At 37.8% G+C, this 25712-nt stretch overlaps 2 protein-coding genes across 2 annotated transcripts in view; both read right to left on the bottom strand.

Annotated features, from left to right (window-relative positions):
* The window catches only part of HECA (HECA ribonucleoprotein granule regulator), a 36569-nt gene extending 32415 nt beyond the window's left edge, over positions 1-4154 (bottom strand). The window contains exon 1 of the mRNA XM_026666187.2: positions 3606-4154. Coding sequence (XP_026521972.1) covers positions 3606-3837 — 232 coding nt within the window. The 5' untranslated portion in view covers positions 3838-4154. The remainder of the gene's footprint in view (positions 1-3605) is intronic.
* Positions 4155-18205: 14051 nt separating this feature from the next.
* Positions 18206-25166, bottom strand: ABRACL (ABRA C-terminal like). Its single transcript, XM_026666185.2, has 3 exons — positions 24991-25166; positions 21897-21963; positions 18206-20073 (listed from the first exon to the last, which is right to left on the bottom strand). The coding sequence occupies exons 2-3, from the start codon at positions 21955-21957 to the stop codon at positions 19889-19891; spliced, it is 246 nt and encodes an 81-aa protein (XP_026521970.1). The 5' UTR covers positions 21958-21963; positions 24991-25166; the 3' UTR covers positions 18206-19888.
* Positions 25167-25712: the final 546 nt, after the last annotated feature.

Consider the following 25712-nt stretch of genomic DNA (forward strand, 5'->3'; position numbering starts at 1 on the left):
TCAATTTTCATAATAAAATCAAACAACATAAAGAACACTGAAAGCATATTTTTTATGTAATTTATACAGTCAAATATTGTGGGTCCAGGTTATTTCATCAAAAAGACAAGCAAACTTTACTTATTTGGATATTTTCAGTTTTGCAATATTGTGAAATAATTCTGATGAAAGAATTAGCAAGTCTTCACATGTTCACTTCACTACAACATATCTCCAAGAACTAATTTGAACATGTTGGTGCAGCCATTTCAAAGGGCTGTCCTACTTTTGAACCATATGCAAATATTTAGTTGACATGCCTGTGTATGCTTCAAAAATTATTTTGAGCAAGTTTTTGTAATGGACATTCCTGTTAATTAAAGCCCATGTCATTTTCTTTCAGATATGCAATTCAAAAAGAAGTAAAAGTAATGCAATTCAAAAAGAAGAAGCATACAAAGCTCTATTAGATGACACACTGTACAAGCTTTTCATATGCAAGGAAGCTTATGGAAAAGTGGGTTGGGTAGGGAAAATTAAGAGATTATAATCAGCCTAAATAATAGGATTATACAATATGCTGATAGCTGCACATATAAATTACATTTAAGCTAATAAAACACAAAATTATAATTTCCAAGTAAAGAAATTAAATTATACTATTGTATAACTTCATTCACCACAAGCTACCTCAGGGACAAGTTATGAGTTTTTAGAACTATGTTCACTTAAATGCAAAAAAGTTGAAAATTAAATATTATTCTTAAAAAAATATACTGTACATCTTCCAATAAATTCCTCGGTTTAAGAAACATTGATCTACAATATATTCTTACAGAAATCACAAGAAATACATTTCATGAAAAGTTAAATATTTGGGACAGCAACATTAAGCAAAATAATAAAACTGATTTATCACACTGGTCTCATCAGTTAAATAGATTTATGTATTGAAGCTTTTATTTCAAGTATTTCAAGAATACTTGCTACGTATTCTTACTCACAACTCTCAATTAAACAATATCTAATTTATAGTCACTTTGATCCAGTACCAATCACCTTCCCACTAATCAGGTTCTAGATCTACACCCAGGACATATTTCTCCATCTCCTACAAATTTTTTAAAATACAAGTCTGTTCCAGAAAAATATAGTAATTTCCTTGACGTTCTGAATCATGGTCTTTGAGATCAAGATATCTGGAAAAACAAATGGATTCGATTTCCTAATTTGTTTTTAATATGTTTCCGTTTCAAATATTTTTATGACAGTATTCTACATGTATTTTGTCTATTGTAAAAAATAGCAGCTTCTTGCAGAATGCAATCTGGAATTCCAGGATTCCACCAAGTCTGCAAGGGTCACACAAGTATTTTGATGACTTTCGTGTATCTTCCAAAGCCATATTGGCCCCATTTCAATATATTTCTGCTATAAAAATTACTCAAAAAATTAAACAGAAAAAGTTTCGGTTATATCAAAGCTGTTACAATAACATTTCAGACTAAAAGAGTTTAACCACAGTAACTACCGACAAAAACTGCTTGAGGATTAGCCAAGAATTCCTGATTTCCCCCGATTGTAAAAGATTTAACAGTATATACAGATTTAATATTTTTACAGCCTCTTTTTATGTTTTTGTCGGTTAACAAATAAGGTGCCAATGTCTGGGAATATATCCTTACTAAGATATAAAAATAGTTATCCATACATTATTAGACCTCATCCAAATGTGCTGAACATCAGCATGTGTCCTAAATTTAGTACAAAATATCAGATTGCTATATTTCATCACCAGCAGGCATTGTGCTGGAAGCTATTCCTAGGAGATTGCAGAATTTAAATTTTGTTTTGCTATGAACAGGAGACTGTATTTTCAGATGCATCTCCTCTATTTCACTGTCATGCGCACATATTATTACAAATTCCTCAGAGATCATTATTTGCCCAAGTATTTGCAGCGTTTTGCACATTCCAGCAAGGACTAGCAATCAATAAAATAAGAATTTAAATAAGCAATAAATAAATAAAATAAGAATTCTCCGATGAAAATTTTCTGATAACAATTTTCAAACACAAAAAGCAAAACAAAAAAGCTTGTTCTTGTGTTCTTATAACACCAACACGCAAAACTAACCTGGCAGCTATCAAAAGAAAGTAGGGAAATGTTTCACACATGCCATTTTTAAAAAATATTGGGTACTGTGCTTACATTCTGAGTTTAAAGAGAAAAAGATCACTGGGAAGCTAAAGCATGTGAAAGGTTCGTAAAATGATTAAGAGGTGTGTGTCCCCCCCCCCCACCTTTCTCTAACTTAGTTCAGTGGAGAGAGTGAAGAGCAGGAAGGGCAATTTTTTTGTTTCACTTTATTTTAAGTTGTAGGCAGGTTGATAAGAGTGAGATGACGGCACAGCTGCAGCTAAGCTCTGCTACCCTGCAAACCATCCTGTGGCAAATATAGAAGTCTGTCATCAGCAGTCTGTTCTGTCTTTTTAAAAAAATAGAAACATCTAGCCATTATAACTCTGATATCTGAATAAAGCTGAGAGGCCGCAGACACTAAGCTCACAATTGCGAAACACTAAGGACTGCTCAGCATGCACGTGGGAAGACAGCAATTGCAGAAAGATTGGAGGCGGGTGTCAATGAGGGAAACATTACAAGCCATGCACGTGAACAAGACCCATCTCTTCATAGTAGTAATGAAGACAGGCTTGAACATATGATACTTCCTACTCAGCTGAGTCCGAGTACTGAGACTCCAACTTTACCAGAGCATATTTTCAATCAAAACATGCCGGCCGTGTGAAACCGAAAGTAAGAGAGACATACTTTAGCGGGGGGCCGGGAGGGGGACGACTTCCTTGCCTTTTTCCCCGCACCTTTGATTGGGGTCACTTTTATGTAAAGTATGCCACAGCATGGGCTTTTTCTCGTCCGGCCCATCTTTAAAACTGTCATTCTGAAGGAGACACGTCTCTACTTAACCTCACCGGTTCGCTTTTTGGGCACGAAATGAGAGGGCATAAAAGAGTTTTCAGTTCCCCAAGAAATTACCTTATTGCGGGGGCGGAGAAAGACAGGAGAAAATCCGTCAGAAGGTACAAAACAAACAAAACAAAACCCACACGCTCTCCTTAGACCGAAAATGCAACGTCTGGGGTGGGGTGGGGGGGACGGATGCATCCCGTCTTTGCGACCACCACGTCCCCGCACAACCCTTGGAGGGGTCGAGAGAGCGGGGAAGGGGCACGTGGGCCGGGCAAGCGGGCTCTTTTCAGCCCGGCTAAGCGTTCGAACTTCTCACTCCCGAGACCCGGTGGCAGGCCGCGCGCCCGTGCGGGCTGGCGGTGCAACTCAAGCCAAGAAAGCGAAGGGCCGCGCTTTCCTTTGGCTCATCTACATGCTGGCCCGCTCCGCTTCTCCCATCCAAGGGCTGCTGCGCCATCGAAGGCCCGGCAGCTCTGCCACTCGCAGGGGCGCCTCCGGCTCTGCCCATCCGGTAAAGCAGGGAAGAAAACAAAAAACAAAAAGAAGAGCCAGCGAGTGAAGTTTGGTGGCTGCACGCCGCACGCTTGCTTTCTCGCTCGCTCTCTTCCTCCATCTCCGTCCCGTAGGTTCCTACCGTTTTTGGAGTCGCTCGAAGCCGAGCCCGTCGCCGCCGTCGCTCCCCCGGAGCTTCCTCCTCCACCTCCTGCAGCCGCCACGGGCCCGCTTGCTCCGACCGCAGCCACGGCGGCCAGGACTCCTCCGGCGCCCGCAGCTCCCGTTGCGGCCAGGGCTCCATTTTCCTGCTCGTCCCCGCTGCTGTTGGCGCGCTTGTTCTTCTTGCCCTTGTTACTCTTCTGGTTCGGCATCGCCAAGGGAGGAGGAGGAGGAGCGGGTCGCAGCGGGAAGGCTGAGGAGGAGGTGGCGGAGGCTCTTAGTGGCAGTGCTGCTGCTTCTGGTGCTGCTGCTGCTGCTACCCCCGCCTATTGCAGCTCCATTGTCAGGCGGAGCAGCACACTCGTCCTTCGCTCACGCACCGCGGCCCTGTCGCATGCACGCACGCTCACACTCACACACACACACTCACTCACATGCGCGGGCGCGCGTCCACAGACGCCTCGCCGCGGAAGAAATGCAAGCCAGGGGAAAGGCGTGTCTCGCTTGTTTTGATTCTGCTGCTCCCTCGGCAATGCTGGGCTCCCCGCCCGCTTCCTCCTCCACCCTCACCCCTCCTTCTCTCTCTCTCTCGCCTGCCAGGCCTTGGCGACAGTGCTAAGCAAAGAGCAAGTGAAAGGAAGGGAGGAGGAAGGCGCGGCTCAGAGGCTGGACTTGCGACAGCAATTGAGGAGGCGCTTAAGCTTCTCTTCGGACTTAGGAAAGCCGCCTTTCCGCTCTCGGAGTTTATTGTTTACAACGGCGATTGGATTTCCTCCAGATGTCTACAGGGGCCAGGCCCGGGCATAAAAAGAAAAAAATAGAAGGGAAGGGATCTTGGGTAGAAACTCCTAAATCCGATTTAGCGGCTAATCTCTCAGAGTGGACGTTTCCTTTCCCTCGCCGCGACATGAGGTGAAGCGCGTTGGGTTAGGCCGGAAGGTGAGTGCAGTTCGACCAGATCTGTGTACTGTGTTGTGCGAGTGAGAGGCAGGTAAGCGCTGGTCATACTCGATGCAAGTTCAGACTAGAAGAATTCCTTTGGAGTTCCACCCCAAAATGTTTTGCCAAGGGAAACGAGCCAGTAAATGGAAAGGAAGACCATGGCGAAAAGATAGAAACAGAAACATGGACTATAATCCAGTGGAGTATTAATTAAATCACTTTGAAATAGAACGTGCATAGGAGTTAAGGATTGAAAGTATATTTTCCAATTGATAGATTACTGTATATTATTATAATGACTATTATTATGATTATTATGCTATGTGATTACAGCCTTACTTGGAAATTGATCTTAAATGTGCATCTATTAACAGCCCCAGATTTCAACCTGTCATGCTATTTGGTGATGGTTTAGCAGTTGTGGGTTGGGTTGGGGAGAAAGTAATTACCAAGCCTGTTTCTTCATGCAAAGAATGAATTAAAATGTTTTTCTACAATAAAGCACAATCTTTATAAGACCTGACTTGAATTTGGCCCTTTTGAAAAAGAGCTGCAGGCTTGGCCATAAAATAACAATTTTGTCCTGGCCCTATTTCTCAATATTTCAATATGGCCTTGAAATTTCAATAACTTCAATAAATTTCAATAATTTCAATAAATTTCAATAATTTCACATAACTTCGTTATGTGTTTAAATCTTTCCAGACATGCAGTGTTGAGTTGTGTTTTGTATTTCCTTTTAAAAGAAAACACTGTGGTTAGATTGGCATTCTTCCAATCCAATATACATGTAGTCCTTGACTTACATCAATCACTTAGAGACAGTTCAAAGTTATGGTGGACCCCAGAAAAAGTTACTTTGGATCCAGATTCAAAGTTCCAATAATCACCTCCCCCACAATAACATGACCGTATTTTGGGTAGTCAAAAATTTGACTCATGTTTACGGCATTTGCAGCATCCTGCTATCACATGTCCATGATTTAAAACATTTTTGCAAGAAACTAGCATTTATTTCCAGTTTTTAGCACACACAAAAAAGGCCCATAGAAACCAATGGGTTCACTAAATGACTGCAACATTCACTTAATAACCGCTGCAAAAAAGATAATAAAATCTGATATGGTCATGGGATAACTTACAACTGTAGTTGAGAATTCAGTTACAATCATAAATCAAGGATTGCCTGTATAGTAAGCTGATATTTCAGTATTCAATGAGTGGGTACAGTTCATCAGCTCTTCTGCCAGCAGCTATGAAGTCTTGTATATCACTTTGTGGTTCAAACTAAAATATCTGTCTACCTACCTGCCTACCTATCCAAGGCGAGGAGGTGCAGTGGTTAGAATGCAGTACTACAGGCTACTTCTGCTGACTGACTGCACTTTGACAGTTTGAATCTCACCAGGCTCAAGGTTGACTCAGCCTTTCATCCTTCCGAGTTGGGTAAAATGAGGACCCAGATTGTTGGAGGGGAATATGCTGACTCTGTAAACCGCTTAGAGAGGGCTGTAAAAGCACTGTGAAGCGGTATATAAGTCTAAGTGCTATTGCTATCTATCCTCTATCTCCCTACTGAAGTACCTATGTATTTATCAAGTTTACATAGCTGCCCATCTCCCACAAAGATATTGGATGGTGTACAAAAAACAAAACCAAATAAATTATGTGGAAGCAGATTAAAAAACAAACATAAAGAAAAACAACATCTCAAAGGGGTAATGCATCTATAACATGTGATGTAACCAAAATATGTATCTGAATGCAGGGCAGCAGCCCACAATGTTGAATAAACCATCTGTTTCTGATGTCTAATTAGAGAATAAGTTTATACAAGAGCTTCAAATCCTTTGGCTAGTTTTACAAACCTTAATCTTTTGCTTTTCATCAAGCAATTTCAGTTCAGACTGGGAACTTTGTTGTTATTATTTGACAAACTTGGTAGGAAATCTGTTTGCTATAATCTGTTTTTATAGTTAAATTGAGATTCATTTATGGATGTACATGGTCAGTTTCCAAAACTTATCAGGATATATATCTACTTCATTTCATACCTGCTCCTACAGGCAGTCCTTGACTTACAACCATTCATTTAGCAACCATTTGAAATTACAATGGCACTGAAGAAAGAGATTTACAACAGGTTCCACACTTAAAACCATCCCAGCATCCTGATAACCACTTGGTCAAAATTTGGGCACTTGGAAACTGGCATGTATTTATGATGGTTCATGTGATCATTATTTGCAACCTTCCCCGCTCATTTCCAACAAGCTAACTCAATAGGAGAAGGTGGATTTGTTTAACAATTGCACTGATTCACATGACAATCTTGGCAAAAAAATCTTTGTAAAATTGGGTACGACTCACTTAACAACACCATGCTTAGTGATGGAAATTCTGGTCTCAATTGTGGTTATAAGTAGAGGACTATCTGTATTTGTATCTGTATTTTCACACTGAAACTTCAAGAAAAGTTGCTTGTCGGAAGGGGAAAGTTCTAGTTGCTCATGCAATAAATTAAGACCAGAGTAACTTTTGGTACGTTCACATATTGTCAGAAGTATGCCAAAATTCTGTACATATCATCAACAGGTGCAATCATTTAGAATGCAATAAAAACCTAGCCCCGTTAAGTTTTGTGCAGTTTATTCCCAGATATAAGAATGAAAATTTCACATACAAATATGTGATATATTTAATTTGGGGTGGCTTTTTTCTCAGATAAAAATCATATTTCATGTTAGGAGTCATAAGATTATTAAGTAATTAACCAATCTCTTAATTAACTCTTATTTCCACAATGGAAGTCATTCTTGATGTGACCTGAGACAATTTCTTAAAGATTTCTTGAGCCATATTCCCAACCTCTTTGCAGTTTCTTGGTCTAGTTAGTACATATGCAATGAAGAGGTATTTAATATTATGGCAGGTTTACATTCTTTTATCTATCTATCTAATTCAACTTTTTAAAAGCTCACTGGTTTGCTTAAAAACTAGAAGACATCTTATTATTGTAGCATTTAAAACACACACACACACACACATATTAAAGTTCTCCATTCTGACAGTTCACATAAGAATCACATTAAATATTTTCGCTGATATAATTTTCAATCCTATTATATGTAGTCCTCATTTACCAACCACAACTAGTTGTTAAGCAAAACACTTATCATCTTACTTCAACTTCCTTTGCTTTACAGATCTACAAAGTTTGTAAATGCTAATATTGGTCATAAAGTTATTTTTTAATCACTGTCATATGTCTGAATGGGCACTAAATGAAACAGTGAGATAGCTAAACAAGACCAAAGAAAGTATTTTCTGCAATGTTTATTGGAATAGGAGAAAACAATAATTTCAAAGTACACGAAAAAAGGAAGTGAAAATTTCAAGGCAGACTTTGCTATCTGAAAAGAAGCAGAATGGCATTACAATTCATTCAAGCACTACTTTGTTGCTGTTGTAGGCAACTGATGAAGGGAGCATTTGTTGAATTTGACTGGTAATCACATTCTCGACCTCTTAATGTAGATGTATACCAGGGGTGGGATTCAAAATTTTTAACAACCGGTTCTGTGGGCATGGCTTAGTTGGTGGGCGTGGCTTGGTCATGTGACTGGGTGGACATGGCTTGGTGTTCATGTTATTGGCAAGCTGTGGCCAAAGCATTGTGATACTGACAGTAGAGGCTGTAAACCACGGATATCAGATTCAATCGCGTCACAATATATATTGTGACGCTTTTTGCATTTGTCGAGCCGGGTTGGGCATGGCCTATGTGTGACACATCAGGCCTGCAGGCCGCCAGTTTGACACCCCTGCTGTAGACCCATTCCTTATTTACTTACTCAGTTCCATTTCCAACAACCAGGTCATTAAGCAAAATAGTTGCTAAGTGAATACCTGACAAAGAGAGAGAGATACTGGGAAGATTCTTAGGTTACTACCATCTCATTCAGATGATGTCTTCCATCAGTTGCTCCAGTATTACTTTCACTCTAAAATGTGTTGTGGTCAAGCATACAAACTTAGTTGTAAATGTATGCATTGGTCAGAAAGTGAGTTTTTTATTACAATTGTATTTGCAAATAGTCGCTAAGTGAGATAGTCGCTAAACAAGGAATGGGTGTGTTGTGTTTCATTGCTTTTGTATACAGAGTTTAAATTCTTTATACTATATAATAACAACAGAAATTGTTATTGCTGTTTCTGTAATAGTTATAATTTTTACAGGAAGAGGTTACTAGACCGATGCCCAAACTTCCTCCTTTCTCATCCAGGCTTGGCACCACCATAACACAGGATCTAATGTGAATGCTAAAAATATAATAACAATACTAATACCAAATGTTAAGCAATCGTTTATTTTGTCTCTCTAAGAATATGACAGTAACTACTTCAGAATATATGTCAAAGGAAGAATAGCAAATAAAACTCTTTATCAATTGTTGTTTTTTAATCCAGGTTGCCTTGAAGAGTTCTTGAAAATAAAAAATTGGCATGATTTTGTATATCTTCATTTGGCCTAATATTGCCTGTGTGGATTTTAATTTGTTTCTTATCACCACCAGAGGTCTATGCTGTTCAGGAGCCATGTTACAATTTTTTTCCCTAAGATATAGTGACAGGAAGAAAAAGTAAACTTGCCTTTGCTGAAAGAAATTGATGGAGCATAGAGAGACTTATTTTAATGTTAAATAAATAATCAAGCAAGCTCTCATCCATTTGTGGTCCAAAAGAAATGTTCTAAGTCATAATTCTTTTGGATCACAGATGGATAGAAGCTTGCTTGATTATTTATTTAATATGAAATAATTTGTATGGTTGCACACCCAAATATTGCAACTTAGCTAGCTGACAACAGGAAACAAGCAGGGTAAAAAAGTTAACAACTAATAATAATAGGCAACCTGGCTCTCAATTGTACTCTTCCCAATGGGAACTTACCCATCCCAGTTCCAAGGTTATTTCCACAGGAAATAACCATTTTTTAAAGGTTTTTCTAAAGGCCAATAAGTCAGGGCCAATTGAATTTCAGCGGCTTGGTGTGGAGGGGCACTCCAGAGGCCACAAATCAAAAAGGTACTACTGTACACCTTACGGTATGGTATTGTTTAAAAGAAGAGTTCATGTTAGTAAACTATGTTTTGCAAATCACAAAGATTGGATTCCCAAATTACAATAAGCAAAACCCAAAAACCATACTATACGTACCACAGTTTGCAAATCCAGAGTTATTTATATCCTAATTCCATTTTCTAACCCAAATCCCTTCTATTCAGAGGTTTCTTTCTGCAACACTTGGGACTGCTCCAAATTTCTAGATCTGGGGAGAACTACCATTAAGCTTTTGGATGAAATTATTCTGATTCTTCCAAAGATACCTTTGCAAGAGAAAATGATCATTGTGTTATGATAAAGTAACATAGGCTTACTTTATTTTTTACCGGATACTAAAACCAGGGCAATTATGTCCCATTTCAGGAACTCAAAGAAATTAGGAGTTGGCATTGTGCTTAAACATTGTTATGTGCCTTACCTTGTAGAGTACCATTATTCATTTTCTCTTACATGCTACTTTTACCCTCTCAGGTTTTTTTTTTACCTAATGTTAGCGCAGAAAGCTTCCAAAATGCCATTATAATGAAGCTTATAAACATATAGCTCTGAAGGATTATATCCTGAAATCAGGAAAGTCTGTTTTATCTCTTTATATGTTGTTTGTACTGTATTAATTATTATTTTTAATTCAAAGGATATTTCTGCTGTTCTGAATATCATGTGACCTAAATATTTTAATCAGTAGGATTATTTATGCATTACAGCTCTTATACTCTTCATTAGTCTTTAAAATGATTTACTATGTTTCAATCTTTTACAACAAACCTATGATTTTCCTCTGCAATTGTGCTGCTATAGTGCTGTATGCAAGTCCACACATGGGTTTCCTCCTCTAGAATTAAGCACTGTTGTTCATTCAGAATAACACTCTGTGATTCAACACAAGACGTACATAATTCTCCCTAATCCTATGAAGAATTGGAAGAAAAAAGTTCTAGAACAACCTGTAAAAATCCCTTCAAACTGATTATTTGGGAAATGCTTACATATTTAGGAGGCTCCAGTCAAAGCTTTGTATCTGTTGCTAAGTAATTTCTTAAATATTTATATTAAAAGATCACAATAGGGATCTGTACATAGATAGGGGTGAGGAGTGAAATTTTCATGCATATATAAAGGAGACTTAAGTCTTTTTCTCCCTAATCCTATGAATTTTATTTATCTATATTAATAGGGTGATGGGAATTTGTACTGATTGAAAAGCCTTTGTCTTTTCTATTTGGTTTTCTTTGTTCAACAGGTGATCCATCTCCTGAATGGAAATTGGTTAGTTTATATGAATTTATGTTCTGCCCAGCTCCCTAAACTCAAAGAAGTTTACAATAAAATTAAAAGCCTATGCTTGTGTGTGTAATAGCTTTGTATATAAAGATGTGCGAGAGAGTATATATATATATATATATATATATATATATATATATATATATATATATATATATATATACACACACACACACATACATACATACATACATACATGTATATTAAATGTCAGAGCAATAAAAATAACAGTCCAATACCACACAGTCATAATACTAAATGTCCACTGCCAGATGCCTGGTGCCACAGAACTGTCTCTGTGAAAAGCAAATAAAGAGAGTACCTGGTAGACCTCTTGAGGGTAAAGTGTTCCATAGCAGGAGCCACTTTTTAAAAAAAATAAAATAAAATCTGCCTTTGAAGCCTTATGCCTTTGATCTCTTGACCAGGCAGGACTGTAAGGACCCCCGTCCCTTCTTGTTTGCAGAAGCTAGTCAGATCCCCTTGGAAAAGATGGACCATAACGAATCCCAGAGCCAAGCCATAAGGCCCTAGAGCAAGGGTCTCCAAACCTGGCAACTTTGAGACTTGTAGAGTTGTAATTGCAGGAATGTTCCAATCTCGAATGGCAAACCTCAGATAAAGGATGTTTCCAAGCAAATACAACTCAGGCAAACAAAGTCACTAATCTATGGATAAAGGAGGATTAGAGAGGGGAAGTAAACATATGTTAGACTTAACTAGAGATAATAAATTGTATGGATTACTGTACTAAACAGTAACGAAAGTTAAGCAGTAACCAAAGTTAACCAATGATGGAGGATAACTAAAAATGTATATAAATGCAAGACTATACTCCAATAAAGATCATCATGATTCAGTTGTTCATGATCAAACAACTCGACTGCCTCGTCATTACAACAGAGACTTGTGGACTTCAACTCCCAGAATTCTCCAGCCAGCTGGAGAATTCTGGGAGTTGAAGTCCACAAGTCTTAAAGTTGCCAAGTTTGGAGACCTCTGCCCTAGAGTTAAAACCAATTGTAACATCTCATTCCTTGAATCAGATGTTTATTTGGTAGTTAATGCAACAACTAAAAACTTGATACTATATTCAGAGCTAGCTTTAAGCTAAGGCAGAGGGGGCACTAGCCTTAGGTGCCCAAACTTAGGCACCGTCCTGCTGAATCATTCTAAAAATGCAAATCAGTACAAGGTGGCACCTCAGTCAGTGTAGCCTGGGGTTCCATATACCCTTGAGCAAGCACTGGTTGTATTGCAGTTGTTACTCTCATCTATTATTATTTTGAAAATTTTATTTGGGTTTTCACAAAAACAAAATACAAATAAAACATCTTTTTTGAAAATAGCATGGTCCCAGGTTATCACTTCTTCATACAGACACAAAACTCAATTTCATGCTCATTTTTATATTCTATTCCATATCTTATTACCATTTTATATTTTCTACATAGTTTTTCCCCTCTTTTAATTTTCTCAACTTTGTTTTAATTATCTCATCTCAATTCAAATCATTATATTTATACTTTGTCCTGTTTCAATTTCACATTATCTTTTTTTATTAAGCAAATTTTTCCCTGTAGTTACCATGACACCGTTATATCCTTTAATTTTATCCATTCAAACTCTTATTTAAGCTTCAATGTATACCTTTAAGATTATAGCATTCAATATAATACATAACTTCAAATCCAGTTCTGCTTGGTACATTCTTAAAATAGAGACTATATTCTTAAAACGAAAAAATTATATATATATATAAATATATATATATATATATATATATGTAAATAAAACACACATTCCATTCCAATTCAATTCTATCATTAATATGCATTAAAATCTTAACATCTTTAACATTTCTTTTCAATTAAATATCATACTTCCTTGGGAACACTTATAAACTTTCCATAGTTAATTCTTTTTTTCCATATTTCTCACTTATATTTTTATAAATCATTACTAATAATTAAAAATGTTCCCTTTTAATTCTCTCAATCATTTTAATTCATTTATTTATTAACAAACATCCCACTACATTACAGTAAATATTTTATCCATCATCATATTTTCTAAAATTATTTCTATTTGTAATATAACAATGCTATTTTATGTATCTTTGTAGAATCCCTTTTGCAATTAAATTTTCACCCATTATCTCTAAACAAGCTTATGGTTACAATCCTTATATCTTTTCTCTGTTTCTCCATTTCTTGTTTCTGTTTTTTACAACTTCCTTGCCTTCTTCCCCCTCTTCTTCTTCCTCCCTTTTTACCCCTCCTCTCTCTACTTCTAACTCTCTCATCTGTAATCCCCTCTTCTTCTGTTGCTTTCTAATATACTTATTTTTCAAATTGTTCTTCTTTTTGGTTGTTTTTTCTAGTCTTAAACCTTTCATTCTCTTTCCCCCCTTTTCTTTTTTCCTCCCACTTAAAATTATTTGATAATTAAAGATGGCTTCTTCTTTGTCCCAATCTTCTTGTTCTGCAAGCGTTTCTTGTTGCTTCTCATAGTTCCAGATCTCCATTTCTAAGAATAGAAACACGAAGCCAAAAGAACTTCTCCCTTCTTGTGCATCTTCTTTCCATTTTTTAAGTTCCGTTTTCAGTTCTTTTAAGAGTGATACCATTTTAAAAACTTTTAAACAACCACCCGGTTAATTTTAGTCATCTAGATGCAAAAACCAAAAATCACCAAATAATCCAAATAATCCAAGGCTGTTTCTACTTGCTTCTTTTTTCCACTTTCTCTTCCTGGGGTTCTATTATTTTGTTACCAAGTTTCAATTAAAATGTATCTTTGAGGAATCTTGTTAAAATTTCACTGTAAGTTCCTTTTAATTACAGTTCCATTCCTTAATTCCAGGCAGTTTCCTCATTTTTCCAGATCCTACCCTTTTATTCTTTTTTTTTCTCCTTTCCTGCTTTTAAAAACTTTTAAATGTCCAGAAATCTTTATTATCCCTTTGACTTTTATTTTCAGCTTAGATGCCTATTAATGTCAAAGTAGATTTTTTTTCAATTTCTTGCTTAAGTCTCTTAGCAATCAGTATAAGGAAGGGAAGAAAAAAAACCTAATCCTTTCCCTTCTCTCTCTCCTTCGCAGCTTCAAAATTTTCTTTGGGAACAATGTTGTTAAGTTTAAATTCCAGGGTACCTTATTTGTTGCTTTTGCTGTTTGACCCGGTCAACCAAAATTTTCTGTTATCTTCCTCCTGCACATTCTTTTCCGGTTGAGTTCTTCTTTGTGGTGGCCATTTCTGACCACCGCTACAACCGCCTTCGGGAAAGGGAGTAATGGCCAGCTGGGGAGGAGAGATGTGGCTCTCCTCAACCCTGCAGGCAGTCTCCCCACTCTTCACCACCTCTACGGGGTGGCTTAGCCCCAAAACCAGCCAGCTCGGGGCGCTCCAGCGGCGAGCATGGATCAAAGCCTCAGAGAGACGAGGTTTCAGTCTGTCGCCGAAGAAGCTCAAACCGGAAGTCCATTGTTACTCTCATCTATTAATAGCCTCCTTTTCTATCAACTTCAGGTTCTGATAAGGCTTCAGAAGCAGCCCCATTTGCAGCATATCACTTTGTTCTACATGTGTGATGAGGGCCAATGCTGGCAGATATATGTAGTTTGTGTGGACAAGACTTCTCCAGAATCCTTAAATTGTCAGTTTTTCTTATGGTATTTTAATGCTAAAAATTGCCTGGAAAACACAGCTCTTGGTTGCAATTCTGGGCTTTGATTTGTTTTCCAACTCATTGCTGAAATATTTGCTGAATTATTTTTCAGAGTATCAGATGAAAATGTCCCAAACGTGCTTTTTCAAGAGGAACTGGACTTTCTAGTTTTTCTTTGAAGACATTTTGCTTCTCATCCAAGAAGCTTCTTCAGCTGTGACTGGATACTGGGAAATAGAAGGATTTATATTCCCTGCAGGCAGCTAGTCATTTGCATTCTTTTAGGGAGTTGTTGAGGCCACTGGAGGTTTATCTATGTCCTCAGGATCACGTGAGTAGTGCAAATGGAGCCTTCTTGGAACTGGAGATAGATGATATTGTATCTCTCCCCCTCTCTTGAGAGAGGGCTGCTCAATTTTGATATAGATGGCGTCCTTCACACACACCCCCCTTTCAAACCAATGGTCCTCTCTGTCCAAAATGTGGATTTTGCTGTCTTCAAAAAAGTGGCCTTTGTCTTTTAAATGCAGATGGACTGCTGAATCTTGTCTTGATGAGTTTGTTGTGCCATGTGTTTATGAAGTGGTTGTTTTGTTTTCCCAATGTACAGATCTACACAAGTCTCACTGCATTGTACTGCATATACCACGTTGCTCAGTTTGTGTTTTGGTGTTTTATCCTTGGGGTGGTGGACAAGCTTCTCTATGTTTTTGAATTTAAAGTGTGTACATATGTTGGCTGACGATCCTCCTGAGCTTTTCATATATTCCTGCAAAGCAAAATGTCTTCATATATTCCTTAGAAGCAAAACGTCCAAAGAGAAACAAGGAAGTCCAGTTGCCTCTTGAAAAAGCACTTTTGAGACAACCATGACCTGGATGACTGAGAATCTCCTTAGACAACTAGATGAGAATGGATTTCCACACAAGTTGTAATTTTGGTTTAACTTGTAAACCCAGCCAGTTTTGCTTAATTTGATAAGCTGTGATTGATAAAAATTGGGCTGTAAATTCATCCAGATTTATTAAAAAGTTAAGTAACTTTGACTATACTACCTTATTAATTTAATCAGAAACGTTGCTGTTATTTGCAAGTGGAGAAAAGAGGGCAGTCTGTATTTTGGATCAAGATGGGGACCAAGGGCTAACCTCCTTTCCAGTATGTTATATTAGCTTAACTCACTAATAATGCAAATGTTAAAAATGTGAATAGGCTCACTTTGGAAATGTTTTTACCTACCATCTGTACAGATAATCCTTGACTTACAACCAGTCATTTAATGCCTGTTGACCTGTGACAATCTTGGAAAGGGTGCTTTACGGGCCCTAAGCAATTCCAGACAGTTGTAAAATATCACCACCTTCCTCTCCCTTTGATCACATGATCATAGTTTGAACATTTGGCAACTGGCTCACATTTACAACTGGTTGAAGCATCCTGCAGTCACAGGATTGCAATTTGCAGTGTTTTTAGCCAGTTTCCAATTGTTTTTTTTTTTTTTGGGGGGCTGGTTTCCAGCGGAATGGATTCACACTTATAACCTCGTGATTTACTTAAGCATCACCACAAAACGACTTGTAAAATTAGGTGCAGTCATATGGCTGCCTTAACTTACAACCATCATAACATACGACTGAAATTGTGGTTCAAATTGTCTACCTGTATATATCTTTACTAATGACACCACTAGTACTGAATTATTTCTATTTCAATGAGATTCTTCAGTTCTTCTTTATAGAAAACCTGATAGGCTTTGATGTAATATATTGAGCAGTTTAACTCTGTTTAGGTATAATAGATGCTGCTGCCTGCTTTATGAGAAGGAATCAAGGAAGGAAATCTATAAGAAACATCATAGAGCATGACTTTATACACAGCATGACAATGTACAGTAATTGTAAAATAAAGTTCTTTCATTGCCTACAATAGATGAGATTCCTTCACATCTACTATTGCATAAATAATAAGGTAAAGGGGCATTTGTATCATTTGAGGAAATGACTAAGGCACTTTTCAATTAAAAGTTAGCTCAGCTTATCTGATCTTCATTATGTCGTGATTCCAGCCTCCTAGTAGCCTAAAGTGCATAAAACTGGAAAGAGAAAGTCACAGTATGTCTCACTCAGAAGATGTTCTGATTAGGAAAGCAGGGTTCTATATGCAGGCAGGTTTATCATTTGGTGACTGCAACCCAGAATATTGGTTTGAATGTAACCTAGTGTACCTATATACCATATATAATAGTTATTAGAAGTAAAATACCCTAGCCAGCTCATACTACGGTACGTATTGAACAGTAGTGGGATTCAATTTTTTTTACTACCAGTTCTGTGAGCATGGCTTGGTGGGTGTGGCAGGGGAAGGATACTATAAGATCTCCAGTCAGAGGTGGTATTTGCCAGTTCTCTGAACCACTCAAAATTTACACTACTGGTTCTCCAGAACTGGTCAGAACCTGCTGAATACCACCTCTGATGTTGAAAGCTTTCTTGAATGTGTGTGCCAGTTAATGACTGTCTAAATTTATATTGTTACAGATTATTATATTTGGTTCTTAAGTCTAAATAGCTGTTTGTTTGTTAGAATTATATCCAACATTTGTGTCAGGCCCTCAAGGCAGCACAACAATACTCCCATTTTTCCACAAAACAACTGCTCTTTGAAGTGTGTTGGGCTCAGAGAAAATCACATTATGTATCCCAGTAAACTTCCTTGACTAAGGATAGAATCTGGGTCTTCCCTACACTAAACCAATATTTGAGCTCCTACATTATAAACCTCTCAAGTAATATACAGCAGTGCTGTGGTTCAATTCATGTTTCACATTAATCCATAATTAAATTTATAGAATTTTGTTCATTTGGGTTTTTTTCCTCTGTTTTCTAAAGTAAAATTGCAATCACCATAAATCATAAGAAAACGTATATACTGTACAATTATTTTAAAGAATGAGAAATGATAAGATCTTAAAATTTTAGAAGTGTGTCCTTTGAACATAAACTTTAATAAAAAATCTTTAATCTTTAAACCTCTAGCATTTTAGTCAGCCAGGTGTCAACTCAAAGACTTGAGTTTCCATAGGAAATTATCTTGTTTTGAAATCAGACGCTAATATTTGTTCTGATGCACTGCTTGTTTATCGGCTTTATTTATCCAGAATTCACACTGTAAACTTCCAAAAAGTTTCCAGCTATTTTAAGACATATTGAAAGCTTTAATTGCTTCTCTTTCATGGTAACTAATGTCCTTAATCTTGAATCATAAGTTTAATAAGATCACTAACATAGAATGCATTAAACAAATATGTAAATCATTCCAGAGATGAAAATACTGTACCAAATTCCTTCATAAGCATCAAAGCAAAATTTCTTATTAAGTACCATTGCTTTCCCATGCTCCACCATCACCATAACAAACTCTGTTTTCTTTTTCTTGAATGCTTCAATTTTGATGATGTTAATACAAGTGTGTACAGAATTGGCAAAAAGAATCCTTACAAAATAAGAATTCCAGTGCTCAGGTGAGCTACTCTGGACTTCAAGAAACAAACCACACCAGCGAGAATTGGAAATATTTTATTGTAAATACCAAAAATATGTATTTTTGAGACCAAATTTTCCCAGTGTACATGAAATGTTTATTTAATTAAAGGCATATTTTTCACGGAATGAAATGGCTAAAAATAACTCCCAGATTTTTATTTATTGATGAAGTATTTTACTTTGAATCCCCTTAGGGACTTCCAAGGAAGACTAGCTAGCCACTGAATCAATTAGACACAAAAGGATCATGCAAAGAATAGAATACAATGCATAGAATAAGAAGCGCTAAAAGACAAAATGTTTTATGACACCATTGTTGCCATTTAATTCTCAAGTATTTTGGGTAGGAGTGGAGAGGGGTGGGAAAAAGAATTGGTGATTTTCTAGTTTCCTAGATGAATTATAGTAATGAAAAGTGCACTTCAATCATCTTGTAAAAAACTAAAAGAATGGACCTCTGTGAGATAGATTTGTACAATTCTACCAACTTTGCATGTTCATGTCCTCTATGAGGCAATCTTCCTGTTCTTCTCTTTTTATGTCATAATCTATCTTTCAAGTGTTCAGTCCCTGATGCCTGCCAGAAAAGGTTCAGATGAGCATTTCAAACATCCTGTTCAATTTTTTTTTTTCAAACCAAATAGAAAAGGAATGAACTTGCCTTAACAGTAGTTTGGATAATATTTAATGCTTTCTGAAGTGATGTACACAGTTTGTTTAAGGTACACCCATTCCCCAGAAGGGCATCATCATCAAGTAATGAACCTTATAGAGAAACTAGAATCTGAGGAATAGAAGGACTGTCCTCCCACTTCTCTTTCTAACTTCACCCTGAGAAAAGGAATATTATAGGAGTTAGACACAAATGGTCTTTTGAGATTCTCAAATTTGTGGGAGGTGAAACTGGATGGACAAACAGCAAGACTCCCATTTAGCAATGAAATATTGCCAAAGAAAATATCAAAATATCTTTTTGAGTATTTCCTCAGAATTTAATTTATGTCTGATTTGCCGATTGCTGGAGAAATGTTTGTAACAATAAAAGACAAAACACTTTGCCTTGGTCACTTTGTAACCAACTAAGTGAAAAATAACATGCTAATGACACATTTTTCTTAACATTATTTTTTTCTTTGAAATGATTTCCATAACATTATCTCCTTCATTAATGAGAATACACTAAAAATGCAAAATAATTCCTCTGTCTGCCATTGCTTTTATAACTTTACACAGTTCCTCTGAAGTATCACAGTTCAGAAAGTGTCACATGAGAAATCTATGTTTCAAGCATTGTATAAAGACCATATCAAATATTCAGTTTCAGATGAAACTACCAGCTTGAATGCTGCATTTGGCCAGAATAATTTTCATTCTTGCAGAGAAATCACCGAATCCCCACAAACTCATCTTTGGAAGTTTGTAGCAGGGTTCATAGGTTGTTAATATTGCTAATTTTTAAGGAATTCTCAAAGTTTAACAACATTTCAGACAAGTGAGAATGTAATTCCCAAATTCCACCCACCCCAAAAAAGCCCAACAACCTATGTGGCAAGAGTTTCAGAAAAGAATTTGTTAAAAGGCCTTCAAAGAATTTTTATATATAATTCTATAAAGATAAACAGGAAGATACGCTTTCAATCAAATGCACCTTGATCTGAGTTACATATACTTAATGAAAATGCCATTTGTTAGGAAAGCAACTAATCCTGCAATAACAAGATATCAACATTGTCATGAACTCCTTGCAAAAGAAGTTCACCAGGATAACTAAGTATCTTTCGTCGTTTTGCAGCTTTCAGGGTTCCCACTAAAGCCTCAAAAAGGTTGGCACATTTCTCATCCGCAAACAGTACTCCAAACTTCACACTCAATGTCCCATCAGGATCTGGACAAAAGAAAGCACGAGGATAAAATGACATATTAACATTCTAGCTCCCAATAAGTCCTTGGACCTGGAGATTGTCAAGGTTTCTAATTTGATTTAATAAGGTTATTGTATCCGTAGCCAAATTCATCACAATGTAAATGTGAAAATACAACCACTACGTTAACTTCTAAACAAAACATGCACTCGGAGGCACAAATCAGTAAAAATTATTAAATCTAAATCCATCAGATCAAATTGTAAACTATATCAAGTGAGTAATCTCATTATTTTAGATTTGCTGACACTGCTGAAGAAAGTATCAAGAAAAACACATTTTAACATTTCTTAATCCTCCATTTTTACATTTTTAATTACTGAAAACTGCTTTGTGACTATATACTGAATAATAATCATATGAAAATCTGGTATCCTTTAGGCTGAAAGTAACTCAAGGTAGTCATGATTAATACTGACTGGCTTCATATTAGCCATGGTTGAATAAAGCACAACTAGATGGGTTTGCCTACATGTTAATTTATAAACATATTTTATAAATCGCAATTTGCATGCTATACTAAGCTAAAAGCAACAAAAATAACCCTTATTTTTTAACCTATTGTGATTAATGAACATCAATATCACCTGAAATTAAAAGTCAATGAGGAAAAAAATAAGATTGCATTTAAATGCCCTTTCCAAAAAGGCACACTAGTATAGTGAATTTACAAACCGCTACTTAGGCTGTTGATTAAAACCTAAACTTACACTACCAATTTAAACTGGAACCAACATGCACATAAGAATTCAGTTTTATTTTAAAAGCAGGAAAATTATGAAAAAATTCTAGTGACTTAACTGGGAATCAAATATAGTTTTGGTCTGTTACATAAATTGTGACCTAATTAATATACAATGAGTAAACAAATATAACATGATAATTCAACCTAGACATCATGTCTCACTGTTGCCAAGCTTCCACAAGCGAGTAGGCATACCTTCAGAAGGGATTGTTGTTTTCCATTAAATGATTGTTTTATGTCACAAGCTTGCATTAGTAGCTATGAAACTTGGCACCAGTTTTCAGAAGCACAGGGGGCCCTTGAAAGAAAGTTGTCAGTCTCGTTATTCTGTATAATGCTATTAGAACTAGAGATGCATGCTGTTGGCTTAAATAGTCTAGGGGTTCCCATGCTGTTATTATCTATTTACTAATCAATATTTATATCCTGTTGGTGTTGGAGAAGTCCTCTGGATTTGAATAGCTAAGAACAAACTGATCATCAAACGAATCAACTCAGGCTTCTCATGGGTTTCAAATTATCCCACTTAGATACATTATGTGAAGACATAGCTCTCTAGAGAAGTCTATAATATTGGGAAAGATAGAAATAAAGACAGAAAGAGGATGGCTTAAAGTGGTCATAAATGCACCACTGAAAGACCAAAAGAACCTGATTGGGAACAGGAGAAGATATAGTCACTAAGAATTGACATCAACTTGATTGCGCATAAACAATACTTTATATTCTGTAACAAACTTGCTTGAAGTAAAAGCCTTAACCACTTCCTTTAATGTTTGAACTGTTGCCAGAAGTTTACTGAACTCTATTGATTTTTATCCAGTCTACTCCATGTTTTAAGAACAAAATCTTGTATCTTTATATCTTACTTTTCAAAATGGTGTTTTCTCTGCAGGTTTTCCTACATTGCAGAGTTTTCCCAGAACGGTGCCTTCCGGAAATATTAGACCAATATATATTGAAAATTATGTCAGTTATATTCTACCACATTTGGAGTCTATTAATTTTATATTCCTTCTACAGCCATTTCGTCATACTTACTTTTGGTCCCCAGCCGCCGAATTTCTTCAACTAACAGGTTGATTTCATGTTCAACATTCATTGTAACCTACAAATAAATTATTGCCTTATAAATTTGTTCCTGTTTTCTTTCATATTTATAACAAGTACTGAGATTTTAAAAGAAGTTTCATGTGCACTTAGGGACACAATGAATGCATGTTGGGGAGGGGTCCTTTTTATCAGTTCACATTCTCAAAGAGACAGTTACCTTCCTTATTAAGTGGCTTATGTATTTGGAAGTCAGATACATCGTTGCACATTCTGCAAAGGAAAGTCTTAAAATGCACGTGGTACCTGTAAAGCATTTACTCGTGTTAAACATTCTAGCATTTTAAATGCCTTTATATTGCAAAATAATTGCATAACAATTATTTAAAGTACTACATTTCTCTGACAAGCACATGGTCCAGCATTTAAGGTGATTCTTCCCTTTCACCTTCTTAAATGGAATTTGAATAAAAAAAAAATCCTTGTCTGCCTCTTTTGCTGTTTGCAGACCAAATCCAAGATTATTTTTCTACTTTAAAGTACAACTCATTTGGAAAAAAGAACTACCTTTTTATATAATACACTAAATTACCAGAATTTCAACAAAATTTCACCATGACTAAATGAAAGCACAACTTAAAAGTTGCCACTCCTTTTAACTAGCTTTCTTCAACAGACTTCTACAGTAGTCCTCAATCTAAAACTACAATCAGCCCCAGAATTTCAGTTGCTTTGCAGTTGTTAAAGTGAGTCATGCCTGATTTTATGACCTTTTTGCCATGTTAAGCAAATCACTGCAGTTGTAAATGAAGAATGCAGTCAGTATACTAATCTGGCTTTCCTCATTGACTATGATTGTCGGAAGCCAGCTGGGAAGGTTGCAAGCAGCAAACACATGACCTTGGGATGCTGGATCCATTGTAAATAATGACAGTTGCCAAGCACTCTAATTTTGATCATGTACAATAATGGGAAGGCTATAAAGTTCATAAGTACAAATTGTAACTTTATTTTTTTCACTGCTGTTGTAACTTCCAATGGTTGCTAACAGTTTTGTAAACCTATTAATAAAGCCCATCTCAAAAGTGGTATAGTATCATAAACAAATTGGTATCTACCGTAGCATCCAGACTCTGCCAAAGTACCACCTCTTCAAAATCTTTGTATATCAAACAGCATTGCAAGATAATGTTCCATTTATATAAACTAGTTCAAGCAAATAGGGATTTTTTATTTTGCTAACCAATGGCAGTTTCCTGACAGACTACACAAAATCTGTGCAGAGATCCACCCACATAGGAGAACTGCTGCATAGTTATCTTCAGAAAATGTCAATATTCAGTTAATCAGAAAAAAATGCAGACTCCACCTGGGTTTTGGCTGTCAGTCTAAACAGGGAGGTCTTCCGACTTGACAGCTTGTGGACTTCAACTCCCAGAATTCCTCCTCCAGTCATGTTACTCAGGAATTCTGGGAGCTGAAGTCCACAAATCTTAAACTTGCCAAGTTTGAAGACCCTTGGTCTAACACATCTCTCCTACAAGTCTTTTCACTAAAACCACAAGAAGCTGTCTTTAAAAAAAATGAGGTCCCAACATTGACATTTTATATGCATGTCTAATGAGAAGTTCATTAAGTTTGATGGGAGTTACACCTAAGAAACTTGTATGACTGCAGCCCAGGCAGGCAAGCTCCTATAGTTCCATACAAAGTATGGGAAGTTATTACCACAGTGAACAAACATGTTTCACTTCAAACAGCAGAGATGAGGAAGGAAGTGATAATTACTTAAGTGTGCATATTATTTCAAATGTTAAGGGAATGTTTTTTGTTCAAGTGTAACTGAATCCTGACTTAAGATGCTTCCTTCTCCCAAATGAATATGAATGGCAAGCAAGGATATGTGAGTGCCTAATTAATTTTCAATAGTGTTTTACATTTATTACAGGAGAGAAAGGAATCTGAGACTTTTCATTGGCTTCATGGCTTAGGAATATATTCATTTTTTTAATTCTTTTGTTTGCAACTAGGATTAGAAGAGCATGATGAGTAATTTCCTCTCTGGTGCAACACACATCCTAATTTGGTCACATGTGTGTTTGTGTGTGAGGCAATTTTCTAGGTAAGGTTTCACAAGTGATTTGCCATTGCCTGCTTCCTAGGGCTGAGAGGGAATGACTGGCCCAAGGGCACCCAGTTGGCTTCATGTCCGAGGCAGGACTAAAACTGGTCTTCAAGCCTGATGCTTTAACGGCTCTATGGCTCCAATGTGGTCCAGGGAAGCTTCGGTATTCAGCTAATGAAAGCTTTCAGCAAGTTGAAGGTCTTTCTCTGCCATCTTTCTCGCTGTTACGTTCCCTTCCTCGACAGAACAGCTTTCCACCTGTTCCTGTGCGCTCCTCGGGTTTCCCGCGTTCAGAGGCGGGCAGAGAAGGCAGGCGAGGGAAGCGCAACTTGCCAAAGGAGGGGAGCGCGAACCGTTTTGCGTTAAAGGCGACTGGCGGGGCTAAGAAAGGGAAAGGGCGCAGGTACAACGGCCGGGCAAACAATGGGATAAATAACCCGATTTCCCACCCCCACCCCTCCCCAAACAAGCCTGCTTCTCCGGAAGCAAGCCTCTTCGTCTCGATAAGGGCTCCCGTCCCAGCTGTAAGCAATACTAGGGCTGCAGGCAGCCCTCCCGCTGGCCAATTGCGCAAAGCAGAATATCAGCCGCGCCCGCCTGGGATAAACCCCCTTCGCCCACCAGCAATCGCCGGCGAGAAGCGTTCTCGGACCCGAGGACTCCCCCCACCTCCAAGGTGCGTTCTCCTGCCCTTTCCATCCGCGTGGAGGATCACATGGCGCCGGCGCGGAAGTGCCGGCTGCCGCCACCTCGCCTTCCCTCCGCCCTGACAAAGAGCCTCGGCTCAAACCCCGGCTCGGAAACAAGAGCTCCACGAAGCGGACTTTGAACTCCGCGGCTCCCCGCAGTCCGCTGCACGGAGGGAGGCGGGGGGCACCCTGCGATTTTTGCCCTGCCGTCCTCCTGCGCGTCGGTCGCCTGACTGCGGATGCCCTCTCCAGCTCACCTCCATAGACTTACCTCCAGAGAAGCGAAGGAGCGGCGTTCAAAGCAAAGGGTGGCTCGGAAAGAGTGTCAGGAGGAGGAAATCTGTGACCAACCTTCCCCCCTCCCCCCGCTCGAGACTGAAAGTGAGCGGAAGGAGAGGTGCCGCCCACACGCCTGTAGCAAACGCTTCTGGGGAGGCCAGGGGTTAAGATCGAGGCTTGGTTAAACCGATGTCACCTGAAAATAAGCTCCGTTTGCCAAGTGGGAAAACGCCAATGATTAGAACAGGGCTAGGTCACACCTGTGTGCTCATGACCTGATGCAGCCTCGTTAAGTGACTTGCAGGTGTCAGTCAACCTCTCCTAGATCAGAAAAGATGGCAGAAGGTTGAAATCGCCTCGTTGTAATATTTGTTAACCAGCCACCTCCCTGGAGTCCTTAAACGATAAACATTCATGAGTCTGATGGAGTTCTTTTGCCCCAGCATCAGGACTGCAGCCATTGAACATATATGTCTTTCCATAGGGTTTTTAAAAGCAGGCTACCATAATTAGCTCCTATTTTGCCAGTTTATATTCTGTCTAGTAAGGGGGACGGCAAATAGGGTACAGTAATGTCCTAACAGTTCACTGCAGGATGTATTAAGGTCCAGTAATTGGATTTCAGTCACTTCTCAAGATATGAGCGGGGTGGGGATGAGTTTTACAAATGTTTAGAGCAGTAAATTTATCTACCTGTCAAAACCATTGCATTTA

The sequence above is a fragment of the Notechis scutatus genome, chromosome 1, assembly GCF_049901735.1.
Source record: "Notechis scutatus isolate UNSWTSFEM ecotype Mainland chromosome 1, rNotScu1.2, whole genome shotgun sequence".
Classification (NCBI taxonomy): domain Eukaryota; kingdom Metazoa; phylum Chordata; class Lepidosauria; order Squamata; family Elapidae; genus Notechis; species Notechis scutatus.